A 14,099-nucleotide genomic window follows, 5' to 3' on the forward strand; every position below is an offset into this window, starting at 1 on the left:
AGACTCTCTGTTTTGTTATCAGTGAGTGTGTATCAATAGGAAAGTCGGTTCTAAATATTAGCCTCAAGGTCATCTGCTCAGTTGGTCGAATGCTCTCTTCTCCGAGAGTGTTTTTGGACGGAGTTCGTTGACCCAGAGAGAGAGAGAGAGAGAGAGAGAGAGAAAAAAAGGAGAGGATGTTAGAGAGTGGAGAGATTATGTGCGTATGAGAGAAAGAGAATATAAGTATATGAGAGATTGACTGTGTCAATGTCAATATGATATGATGGAGTAAGAGAGAGTTAGGGAAATTCGGTGGAGAAAGAAAAAGAGAGTGAATGAGAGTAATGTTAGGACGTGAGAGGAGTATGCACACGTGGATTTGAACTGTACACGTGTGGATGTTGTGTGTGTAAGCTGATAGGAAGAGTGTATTTCTATTTAGGATAGTGTGTTATAGATGGAAATAGATTCATGATATATGGGATAGTGCAGTATGTAGAGAGAATGCGAGAGGATGGAAGCCTATAAAGGAAGAGAGATAAGATTAGATATGTGTGTTTACAACAACTGGAAATGTGATAAACAATTCAGTTGGCTCGTTGGCTGCTGCAGTCTGGGTGCTTGAATATGATTCTACTGCTAATATGAAATGAATGGAAGAAGCTGGAAATTGAAAGTCTACACTTTATAAGATCAGAGGGAAGATATATGACTTATATTTTAAGATAATATTTTTCAAGATGTTGAGACTTATATTTCATCTCCGGTAGTATGCAGGATTCACAGCCCTAAAAATTAAAAAAAAAAAAAAACAGCCGAAGTTCTACATTACATCTCATAACAGTTTCTACATAGGGTTGAACCTAGGGACTGGCTCTACACAAGTTCATAGGACAGTCATAGTTTTTTCATATCATTTAAGACAAATCAAGTTTAGTACCCAAGGAGGCATTTATCAATTTTCGAGTCATCGTTTGGTTTATTTTTGTTTTTGGAACATCTACTTCCTGTTATTTGATGAGTTCAGTTTATTATGGAAATTCAGTGATAAACTTGAAGAAAACTGTAATACAAAAAATTGAAGTTTTTTATGATAGTAACATCAGAGAAAACTCCTATAATGAAGATGAAGATGAATAAAATGGTGGAGGAGGAGCTGAAGGAAGAGGAGGAGAAGGAGAAGAAGAAGTAGCAGAATAAGAAGTAGTAGAATAAGAAGAAGAAGAAGAAGAAGAAGGAGAAGAAAAAGAAGAACAAGAAGAAGAAGAAGGAGAAGGGGAAGAAGGAGGTGATGGAGTAGGAGGAAGTGTGAGTGTTAACTATTGTTATATTCTTATTGTTGAAGTTAAACTAACAATTTCTTCCAGGTTTCAGACTGGACAGACAACCAGTCCTCTTTTGAAAAAACATGTTCTATCCAAAAATTGTTTTTGTTCAAAAAAAGGTCTGGTAAGCTTTGTTATGAAATACAGTCGAATCTCTGAAAAAGTCTCTCTTTGTTTTCGGGGACCCAGGAGAACATAAGAATGTTCACACATATCAGGTCACGTCTCTCATCATTATCATCATCATCAGTCTCATCACCCTTATACAAACCATGACGTGGGCATCATCCCCAGCGAAAAAATTCTCACCAAAATATTAGATTAATAGAGTTTTTGATGTGAGATTTGAAGTTATAAAATAAAATCATGGTAACCATTCTCTTAGTGCCACATGTTTATGCAGTCTAGTAATTTCAAATTATATTCTAAATCTGTACATGAACTGAATCACATCAAAATAACGAAAGTTGAATTCCATAAATTTAACTACAACCCCTCCACATTCCACAACCGCAAAGATTGGGCCCGGGCTAGGGACCGGCTTGCGGCTGTGTTACGTATATACATATATTACAATTCATATAATAATTAATCATTTCTCATCCATATAAATGGAGTATATATGAGTATATTGTGATTCCAGGCTACTAACATCCTGCAAAAATTCAGCTTCACCAATATTATGGATAGGGTGACTTATGTAGTCTAGTTTAAATGAATGTAATAATAGTAATACATCAGCTTCTTCTTCTTTTCTCATGTTATCTTATTCTCTTCATCTCTACTTATTTTTCTACATCTCCAAACTTATTTTTCTTCAACATCATGTTGTAGCTCTTCTTCTTTTTCTCCTACTTCTGCTTCTTACTATATTATCTTTTTTTCATCATGTTCTATTATTTATTCTTCTTCTACTCAAAATCGTAATTTTATTCTTATCATCTATTCATCTTCTTCTTTCTCTTCTCCTGTTCTTCATCATTCTATTCTTCCTCTTCTTCTCCTTCTTCTCTTTATTTATCTTCTTCTCATTGAAGAAAGATAAGAATGGGAAGGAGTAGCAAGATAGAAATAAGAAGTGGTAGAACATGAAGAAGATTAGATAGTGGAAGAAGAAGAAAGAAGTCTTCTTCTTCTCTTCTTCTAGGAGGAGGAAGAGAAAAATAAGAAGAAGGAGTAGCATATGAGAGAAAAAAGAATTAGTGGATCATGAAGGATGAGAAGAGGATAAGAAGATGAAGATATACTATACAATAGCGATGAAAAATAATAAATATTTATAAGATGATGAACTGAAAACTTCATACTTTTCTTCTTCTTCTTCTTCTTCCTTTTCTCCACCTTCTTCTCTTTGTCTTATTCCTTTACTTCTTCTTTACATACAATAGTGATAAAAAAATAACTATTTAGACGATGATTAACTGAAAACTTCATTTTTTCTCTTCTTCTTCTCCTTCTTCTTCTTCTTCTATTACAATGAAGAGATTAAAGAAGAAGAAGGAGTAGCATTAGAGAGGAATAAGAATTAGTGGATCTTGGAAGTGGAGAAGAGGATAAGGAAGATGGAGATATACTATACAATAGTGATTAAAAAATAATAAATATTTAGAAGATGATGAACTGAAAACTTCATATTTTTTCTTCTTATTTTCTTTGTCTTCTTCTTCTTGTTCTTCTTCTTTTCCTTCTTCATCTTCTTCTTCTCCTTCTTCTTCTTCTTTTTTTCTTCTTTTTCTTCTTCTTCTAGGAGGAGGTAGAGAACAAAAAGGAGGAGGAGTAGCATATGAGAGACACGATTTGGCTCAATGTACTTCGACAAAAAAACGTGAACACTGTTCAGTGTTCAAGTTGCACGTCTCCTATCGTGTGAAAGTAGCCTTTTTAACGAAACACTAGAATCGTTTTGATTGGTTCCTGTTTTTGGTTGCTTGACAATCCTATCAAAGTAGGCTTGAGTTAAAAGTAGTTCATAAACACGGCCCTCGATGAACGGAAAGATCAGAATGAAATGTTGTGCTGCCACAAGTCATTGAAATAAATGTTGACCTGCATACTGCAGCATGTAGCAGCAGCATACCAAACCACAATACCAACAAGATATGAAAGAACTTATAACTAACAAATCACTGGTCCAGATTTGAATCACCGGCCGTGGTTTAAAAATAGACTCTCTGTTTTGTTATCAGTGAGTGTGTATCAATAGGAAAGTCGGTTCTAAATATTAGCCTCAAGGTCATCTGCTCAGTTGGTCGAATGCTCTCTTCTCCGAGAGTGTTTTTGGACGGAGTTCGTTGACCCAGAGAGAGAGAGAGAGAGAGAGAGAGAGAGAGAGAAAGAGAAAGAGAAAAAAAGGAGAGGATGTTAGAGAGTGGAGAGATTATGTGCGTATGAGAGAAAGAGAATATAAGTATATGAGAGATTGACTGTGTCAATGTCAATATGATATGATGGAGTAAGAGAGAGTTAGGGAAATTCGGTGGAGAAAGAAAAAGAGAGTGAATGAGAGTAATGTTAGGACGTGAGAGGAGTATGCACACGTGGATTTGAACTGTACACGTGTGGATGTTGTGTGTGTAAGCTGATAGGAAGAGTGTATTTCTATTTAGGATAGTGTGTTATAGATGGAAATAGATTCATGATATATGGGATAGTGCAGTATGTAGAGAGAATGCGAGAGGATGGAAGCCTATAAAGGAAGAGAGATAAGATTAGATATGTGTGTTTACAATAACTGGAAATGTGATAAACAATTCAGTTGGCTCGTTGGCTGCTGCAGTCTGGGTGCTTGAATATGATTCTACTGCTAATATGAAATGAACGGAAGAAGCTGGAAATTGAAAGTCTACACTTTATAAGATCAGAGGGAAGATATATGACTTATATTTTAAGATAATATTTTTCAAGATGTTGAGACTTATATTTCATCTCCGGTAGTATGCAGGATTCACAGCCCTAAAAATATAAAAAAAACAGCCGAAGTTCTACATTACATCTCATAACAGTTTCTACATAGGGTTGAACCTAGGGACTGGCTCTACACAAGTTCATAGGACAGTCATAGTTTTTTCATATCATTTAAGACAAATCAAGTTTAGTACACAAGGAGGAATTTATCAATTTTCGAGTCATCGTTTGGTTTATTTTTTTTGTTTGGAACATCTACTTCCTGTTATTTGATGAGTTCAGTTTATTATGGAAATTCAGTGATAAACTTGAAGAAAACTGTAATACAAAAAATTGAAGTTTTCTATGATAGTAACATATAACAGTGCAACAGTTAAAAAATAATATGGCCCGGTTGTACAAAAGCCGGTTGAATTTTAACCGTGATTAATTTCAAGAGAACCAATCAGAGGAGGCCTTTTTGACAATACAGCTTCTCTGATTGGTTCTCGTGGAATTAATCACAGTTAAAATTTAACCGGCTTTTGTGCAACCGGCACTATTTATTTTAAGTTTGGATTATCTTATGAAAAATTAATCTTTTTCAACTTGGACCCTCAATATAAAAGCCTTAATGATTAATTCCCTATCAAGAAGCACATTGTTTCTTTGTACGATTTTCTACTTAATAGAAACTATCCAGTTGTTATCAACCACTGTTCAATTTTCCAACTCTATCTAAAAAACAGTACTAGGTATCATGTCACAATCTGCCAAATTTCCACCTGTTGTGTGGTTCACAAAAAGAGAATGACACTCCCCTTAATAGATAGTAGTGAACAGTTATGTCCTTCTCCTAGTTTGTCATATCACAATATTCAGTCACAAAACAACTATAAATTTCCTTATTTAATGTAGGTCAATTAGGAAATCATCCTTTATTGCAGGAGTTTATTGTCTTCGTCTATTCTCAATAATTTTATCTCCTCCAAGTCCATCCACTTTTCAAACCCTCGTTATTGACAATAATGTACATTTTCATTAGTAAATGTGGAGTCTAGCTAGCTTTCAGAAGAACCTCTTTACCACCTGACGTTGCTTTGTGTAGGATAGGCCTAATTGTAGCCGTCACTGAATCATCAATTTCAAACTTTACCTTTCTCAACAGAGAAAATTAAGTCTTCAATGAAAGATGTGTTTTCACTAATAATATTGCTTTGAATTGCTGACGTGTTTTCTTGTGTTTCCTTCTATAATATTTATCTCATCATTTCACGTAGTGAAGTTTAGTTCCTGAAACTTGAGAAGAATAGAAAAATATCCTTTTGTATTGATAGCTGAAGTATAGTAGATTACGTGTCCCTTTGTATCTGAAATTTGTCTCTGAAAATCGAATCTATAAAATCAAACTCAATTAATATTTTGTTTAACGGGGTTTATTGGAATTCAGAAAATCTCTCAAATTCATCGTCAAGACAGCCATTGCTATTCCATGGTTATTATTATTATTATATGATTTTTCGTGTGATTTGTGTAATAGATAGATACATAAAAAATTTTGACCAACATACGAGAAAATAAAAAAATACATGAACCTTTCCAGAATTTTAAAAAGTCATTTCCAGTTTAATCCGGTTGATTTGAATGGAAAATTAAGAAAATTTAACCGGTTCTCAAGTCTATTTTTGGGTAAACATTACGTTTGCGAATTCCAAGAACTTGTGGCTATTATTTTTTTAGCAAAAATAAAATTCAAATTTGGGTCCTGTTTCTAAGCAAATTCTGCTTCGAACTTGAAAAAATATTCGCTAGGGGTCATTACACCAGAAACAGTGTTGCTCTATATGACATCAAAGAGATACGTGTATAAGAAACATGGATTTCAAAATGTCACTTGTCGACCTTACTCTGCTACCTCTTTTATCAATATCTCTCTCCCCCTCTTTTTTCTCTCGAATGCTCTTCTTTTCCTCATTCCATGACGTTGTCCTCTTCCTGTAAAATGTGTCTCTTGTGACAAATATAAATGTATATCCTTAGAATCTGTATGTAAATGTAGATACAGAACATTACTCATTATTATGTACAATTATATAGGCTAGGCTATCTTGGGTCTAGCGTAGATAGCCTATGAACTCGATATTTCGGACAAAATATGTGACATTCAGTCATGTTCTGCTACCAGGAAAAAAGGAGAGAACTATAAAAGAATAACTATGTTGAGTTTGACAAAAATAAATCTACTGCTGGTCTTGGATGGAACAGTTCTGTGATATTGCAAAAGTGTTGGCTTTGCGTTAATCAGGAATTTAGGAATTTGGCGTCCCTAGGCCCAATATTTTTTCTGATCCGACTCTAGCACAAAATAAAAATCAATCAATCAAAAGTTCAAATCCTATTCACAGGTTCAGCTTAGAGTGAATGTGTTTCTAAAGCGTTTTAACAGATCTTCCCAGTATACTACTTGTAAAGGTTATTAATGTTGTGAAAGTTTTCTACATCTTTTCTATCTGAATAAAAAAATAGCCTCAAATACAAAATGATATTTTAGTATGGAATAGATCTTTTCGAACATTAGTACTATATATAGTATGTGCTAGTAATTTGGGGAGTGTCTCGATTAGACCAGCTTTCTTTTACACCAGGTCCTATTCTACAATGAAGCTGAAAACCTGGTCTAAACGTACACCTCGCCTAAATGAGATGGAATACTTCAATTAACCCAGTAGTTCGATTATACCAGGTAGTATAAACGAAACCTGGTCTAATCGAGACACATGACCTGGTCTAATCGAGACATGGGCTATCGACATATGCTATTGACATATGGGCTATCGAAGTACTGGACTAATCGAAGCATTCACCATTCAGTCTCGTTTTGCCCATGTCTCGATTATACCAGGTCGTGTGTCTCGATTAGACCATGTATCGTTTAGACGACCTGGTGTAATCGAACAACTGGGTTGATCGAGACGGAATGCTTCGATTAACTCAGTAGTTCGATTAGTCAAGGTGTGCGTTCAGACCAGGTCCTGGTCTAATCGGAAAAGTCCGACCTGGGATAATCGAACACATAGACTAATCGAGCTCCTAGGGTAGTCGAACACCTGGATTAAACGAAATACACCCGTAATTTGAAAGTGGCATGGCTATGCCCCACCCCACCGCCAACACAAACCAGCAACGTTTAGCCTTTCAAAGTTTCTAGTTTTTCATACTGGATTAGTATGCTTTTGCTTTGTCATTTATTACAATATTATCTTTGATTATTATATAGAGACTATTGAATTTCACCTATTTTCAATCATTGCCGTTTTCTATCAGTTTTATTTTTACACTGTGAAAAAGTATTTTTGATAACTCCAATACTATCACTAATATTTCCTGTATATCCTAAAATGAAATTTCCCTTTTGAAATACTGTAGAATTCTGGTCCAAATTCACGATTTTATTCATTCAGTCACAACAATATAAAATATCAGCCAATAAAAAAACATTATTGACATGGTTTATCCAACATTATACAATTAAACTTTATATTAAACAATAAATTCCAATTGCATGTTTTTGATCAACCTTTTTGTATTATTTTTAGAATATCTGTATTTTCTTTTGTTATCCCAAAAAACCCACTCTGATTTCAAACCCCTATTGCAATGCAAAGATGGCCTCCTGTGCTTGGCAACAGGTGAGAAAATATATTTTTTCTATTTTTCATTCAACATTTTTTATTGCATGCATCATGTTTACATTTCTCATTTGATGAATCATTCTTACATTTCAGGGCTATTCCAAACGATGGACACATTTAAAGCATGATAACAATCGATTAATCTGGTTCTCAAATAACCCCAACTCACAGATGTTACAAATTATGCTGTTAAAGTATTGTTCACCTTAAAATTTTTAAATTCCGGTGCATTTCGACAATTAGTGACTGAAAATCTCAAGAATGAAATTATTTACACCTCGATTCTTTACTCAAATTATAGTAAAAACTACTTTCCTGGAATGATCCATCAATGATTATTACCTCCTCTGAACTCTTTCCAGCATATTCATTGAAATATTTCCATATTAACTACATTCACTATTAATCTACAGTACCACTGGTTTCATCGTATTTAACTGAACAAATTCTAGTAAGAAAATTGGTCCATTCACAAGATATTATGATTTTTCTAGAAAAACAAATAAGCGGATTACGGGAAAACTTGGGTAAAATTTTCATTATTCTTTGTTTAGTCAGTTTTTGTTGTTCACGTCATCCATTCACGTTATTAAACTTATTAAAAGAAAACTAGATGATTGATCCTAAGGCGAGTTGACATTATCATTCTAGTTCAATAATATCAAGTACTATTAACTTGTTCACTCACTGTGATAAATTGTTCTATTCAATTTCAAATGCATTTGATAATCGAGAGCTAAAATTAATTGATGGTTGGGTGTCTATCGGAGAAATGAAGTTAACTTATACTCTTCTCACTTCCAAAAGGAGTAGAACAGTTTTTTCTTTCTAATCTCTAAAACCACTTTTGAAATGTATATGAGAGATATTGTTGATGACTCGTCGTCATGGTATCCATCAAGCACAGTCGACTCTATTCTTTAAAAAGAGTTTAGTCTTCTCCCTTTCTTGCACTCCAATAAACGTCACTGGGCAACTAAATGGAGCAGTAGCAGCAGCAGCAGCGAAAACAAGTTGAGTTTCAATCATTCAACAACAAGAAGAGCTTCTTCAAGTTATTGTCCCCTATCCTTAGTACCATTTGAACGGGACTCTCGTCTTGTATTGATTTCCACTGAAAGATGTATGGCGATTGGCTGCAGCTCTCCACTTTCTGCTTAAAACTTTATTATTGTTATCTTGTTGGCGGTAAACTAATGTTGAGTTGTTTTCTTGCTCTTCTCATCGTATCAATTGATGAATTGGCCAATCCTCTCTTGTGTACTGTATTTGCTATGATTTAAGCATTAGATGTTCTGACTTCAAAATGTAGAAAAAAGATGAGATATTTAGCATCTTTTCACTTAGATTAGTTTATAAAAAATAGTTCTTATGAAAAATCATGAATTGTTTTTTATAATTGTGTTCAAACAAGTTAGCTACGAACTTCTTTCGGTTTATTTAATGCTGAAAGTCATAAATTTAATGTTTTCGTTTTTCAATGAAATTCATCATAATTATCCTGTAAATGGTTCAAAATTTTCTACTCTTCAATGTTCGGGATTCATGTAAAATTGACCGATAAATTTAATGAAATTTGGTAAGATGTTATTACCTTGAAATTGTCATAAGAAGCTCGCAGTTTTAATTTTAGTAGCTATTAAGATATGTCATAAAATATGATAAACCCATGTAGGTGACTGTTCCTCAAAAGCGATTTATAATCTCTTGATATAAAAGTACACTACTAGCTTTCTCCAAAGGTTATTTGACCATTAAACCCTTTTAGTCAGTGTATGGTTGAATTCATTATAATGTGTTTCAATTGAGTCAGCTAATGGTTAAAATAGATTTTAGTTCATTTTTTTGCGAAAGCGACCCTAGTTTATTAGAGAAAATATTATTCTATTTCACATAAAATGCGATGTAGCAGTACGGTAGCCTACATCCAAGGACGTTGAAAATGAATACATTATAACTATATAGTCTTCTGGGAGCTGAGCGATAATGTAAACAAGTATGAGCAGCAAGACAGATTCATAGTAGTCAATAAACATATTTGAGAGCAGAAAATCAAAACTCAATACGTGATTCAATGAAAGCATTATGAATATTGCACAACTGAGAAGCATCAAAGCAATAATCAGCAGATTTGATCATCACTTTTATATGCACTCAAACGAAATTTTCATGTTATGGCTCTCTTTTCGACGAACAGACTTCTTGGATTTCTTATGTCACTGATTTAAACTGATGTGTTTTGTGTGTGTGTTGGACAGGTGGCTACTGGTATGATGGGAAATGATAATGGATAATGAACAACCCCACCAGGAGTTGGTGAAATGCGTGGTGGTGGGCGACACAGCCGTGGGCAAGACGCGCCTCATCTGTGCGCGTGCATGCAACAAACAGCTCAGCCTCTCGCAGCTGCTGGCCACTCACGTGCCCACTGTATGGGCCATCGACCAGTATCGCATCTACAAGGATGTAAGCACCACCTAACCTTACTAAACCTAATCCACATTGAAACACCAAAGTGAAACATATGTAAACAACTATCCACAACACCCAACCTAACCTTTCTCCCATAAGGATATAGCAGATTGCATTCGCGCACAGTTAATATGGTCTTAGCAAGCTAAGCGCATCATGTGTGGGACTGTCTGTCCCTGTGTTGAGAGCCCAGCCATGTAGGAGGCGGCATAGCCACACTCTCAATACTGGTTGCTTATGGTACCCACTAAACTGCCAAATGTTCCCAATGAATAACTCAACCTAACCTAAACTTATAGCAAACGTCCAAGACATTCGACTGCACCTTTTCCAATTATTCGAAAATTAGATAATTTTCAATTAATGGAAATAGATACACTCTGCATATAGTATCTACAAAAAAAAGCTCAAATGCAGTTGGTAAATTTAGAGAAGAAATAAAGCAAAAGAAAGCCAATAATAATATCAACATCATTCAACACCAAAATAGGCTCATTGCAGGGTTTATTATACAAATTTATGTAATCTTTTTATTTATTCCTGTAGATAAAATTTGTGAATCAGAATTGATATTGTGGAATTTATCCATAATTGAATAATCACAGTTTTATTTTTGTCACATCGACAGCTATTAGACTTATTCAGCTGAAGATGAGTTGGTTTCAATACGAAACTGCAGTTCTATGTAGGCTATAACTCATTTATTCACTCTGTATTTTAGTATTAAGGAATCTATGAATTAATTGTTAACTCTGCAGTTTTTCGTTTTCCTTTGTAATGTTTTTGAGAATGAATTCCAATTGAATAGAAATAATCCAGTTCTATAAAGAATACAGTTTTAGGTAGTAATTCTGTAATTGAAACTATTTTTTTCCAATTTCAGGTTCTAGAAAGGTCATGGGAGGTTGTAGACGGTGTAAATGTCTCATTACGACTATGGGACACATTTGGAGATCACGAAAAAGACAGAAGATTCGCCTATGGAAGGTAACCAATCAATGTTAGGACAGTCTACAGCTCACTTTACTCACTTTTCAAACTATTCAACAATCCGAAACTATGAAACAGAAGTTATTCTCGAGTAAAGTAAAACGGAATGGTTTTGTTGAGAGCAAAGAGAAGCATTATTATCAATAATAATTGTAGTTGATAAATAATAATTAATTGATTGATAAATGAATGAATATGGTTTCAGTACTCAATGTTACCAAATATATCGGCAGATCAACTTATATAATTTATTTTCATCAATGTTGAATAAAATATATCTTCAAAGTTGTAATTGATAATAGATTGTAATTGTTATTCTATACATGCTATGAATGGATAGTCCAGCCACAGCCAGTGGTCAAGTGGAGAAATGAAAGAGAGAAAGACAAAGGTAAAAAAATTATTGCGAACCATAGAGCTTTACGTGATCCATAAAAGAATCTGTTACGAAAATAATGTTTAAATTAATTTCCAAGCTTTGCTATTTGAGGTATAAAGTGTTTTTCCCAGCGAAGTAAGTCATCAATTTTATGACTCCTGAATATGTTATATTATTTGTGCCCTCCAATGAAGGAGAATTGCAATTTATTTCATTCACTTTGAAAATATGAATTTTGATTCACTGTTGTAGAAGGCTTGTTGGAACTTGTGGGTGAAAATGGATGACTTTGGTCTGAGAAAACCTATATATAGATTACACATAAAAAATAAGAAGCTTGCTATAGTATTTATTTAATGTCATTTTATTTATTTTTCAATCAAATGGCATCATATAGCCGAAACATGTTGTGAGTAAACAATTTAAAACAGGGTACTTAGATTAATATTTTTATCTATATTCAAGAGTAGCCCTAACGGAGAAAAAACGACAATAGATTTTACATTATACATAAGATTGAAGATCCAAGAAAAATATAAGTTTTATTGTAGCTTTGGTGTTTGTTCAGGTCGGACGTAGTGCTGCTGTGCTTCTCACTGACTAGCCACAACTCACTGCGCAACTGCAAGGCGATGTGGTACCCGGAGATCAGGCGCTTCTGTCCGCAGACACCCATTCTGCTGGTCGGCTGCAAGAATGACCTGCGCTACATGTACCGCGACGAGGCCTATCTCAGCTTCTTCAGGGATCGCAGTCCGTTTCTCAGGTCAGTGGCTCAAACTCCACAAATAATACTCACAACTGTAATACACGATTTGCTCCTATTGCAGACACATATTAGAGAAAAAACCTTTTGGATGATTATTTTTGAAAACCCGTCCAAAGAGGTAGAAATATTTTGTGAAGCTACCAGCAATTTTGCAAGTATTAGAAGATTTTGCAGAGAATCAGAAGGAATATCTGGTGAACCTGACGCTGTATTTCCGACAAAAGTTTTAACCAACTTCCATTTAAACTAGGTAACAATTTCTTCTTTTTCAGCCTTTTGTTAGAAATAGGCTAGCCTAGCGTTATGTATCATTCAAATATGACACTATTCGAATGTATGTTTAAACAAACACAAAAGAAGAGAATCAGTTTAGTTTTCAGAGTTAAAAGAGTACCAATGATGCTCTGATCAAATTCTCAAATGCGGTGGCGGACCTGGACCCAGGCACGGCCCTAGGGACTTTGCCGATCTGGGCGAAATCGGCAAACTCGTCTGACTTTTTCATAGAAAAATTTCATCTCCAATTCTTCAAGATCTAGGGACTGAGCTATTTTATGTTCGCTAGACCTCTCAGATGTTCCTGGGACATTGTTGATCTTATATAATATATGTCTTCATTAGCTTGAGTTTGGAAAAGCTTCTTATACAATTTTACTATTCACATTTAATATTAAGAATTTATTATTTATTTGTATTTTAAAACTTTCCGTTCCTTAAAATTTTCCGCCCCCAAAAATCTGCCGCCCTGGGCAGCCAAACGCCCACCCCTGGGCCTGGGCCTGCCTGGACCTAGCAAAAGTTTATGACACTGTGTCTCGCGATAAGTTATTGGACAAATTAGAGTGGGCTGGAATAAGAGCCGTTATTGCTTTGAAATTGTTCAAGAGCTACTTGTCAAATAGATCACAGATTCTATCACTCAATAACTCAGTAAGTGAAATGCCTCTTTCATGCTATGGTCTCCCTCAAGGCACTGTCTTATGGACTATCCTCTTCCTGTTATATGTGAATGAATGACTAATATTAGAATTGAATGGAGGAGAAGTATATTCATTCGCAGATGACATAGTGTTGTAGTAAGGGGGTGAAACATGGAATGAGATCTACGATTCGGCCTCTAAAGGCGTCTCCACACTAAAAAGATGGCTGGATTTTGACTCCCTTAGTTTAAATATTCAAAACACTATTGCCTTAGCTTAAATATTCAAAATATTGCTTTTTCAAGGAGTATTGCTGGAAGAGAAGAAACGTTCTGTGTACTGAAACAGCACATTAATTGTGAGAATTTTAACAATAATCTAGTTGCATGTAACTGCATGTAACAGAGATTATTTGTGTGAGCGATTAAAGTTTGTATATTATAACTTTTATTGACCGAGCGAAGTGAGGTCTAAGATTCAAGTCGACGGTTTGGCATTTCTCTTAATGTTTAAATGTTTATATGTTGCGCATTTACGGCGAAACGCGGTAACAGATTTTCATGAAATTTGACAGGTATGTTCCTTTTTAATTGCGCGTCGACGTATATACAAGGTTTTTGGAAATTTTGCATTTCAAAGATAATATAAAAGGAAAAAGGAGCCTCTTTCGTACGCCAATATTAGAGT

At 34.7% G+C, this 14,099-nt stretch overlaps 1 protein-coding gene across 4 annotated transcripts in view; it reads left to right on the forward strand.

The window, feature by feature from the left end:
• Positions 1-14,099, forward strand: part of LOC111045398 (rho-related BTB domain-containing protein 1) — a 94,512-nt gene that overhangs the window by 55,165 nt on the left and 25,248 nt on the right. For 2 of the 4 annotated variants that reach the window (XM_039437259.1, XM_039437265.1), the window contains 3 exons: positions 10,141-10,348; positions 11,238-11,341; positions 12,292-12,489. In XM_039437259.1, coding sequence (XP_039293193.1) covers positions 10,163-10,348; positions 11,238-11,341; positions 12,292-12,489 — 488 coding nt within the window. In that variant the 5' untranslated portion in view covers positions 10,141-10,162. The remainder of the gene's footprint in view (positions 1-10,140; positions 10,349-11,237; positions 11,342-12,291; positions 12,490-14,099) is intronic. The other 2 variants (XM_039437255.1, XM_039437252.1) reach the window with 1 other exon arrangement.

Source organism: Nilaparvata lugens, chromosome 1, assembly GCF_014356525.2.
Source record: "Nilaparvata lugens isolate BPH chromosome 1, ASM1435652v1, whole genome shotgun sequence".
In the NCBI taxonomy this organism is placed as follows: domain Eukaryota; kingdom Metazoa; phylum Arthropoda; class Insecta; order Hemiptera; family Delphacidae; genus Nilaparvata; species Nilaparvata lugens.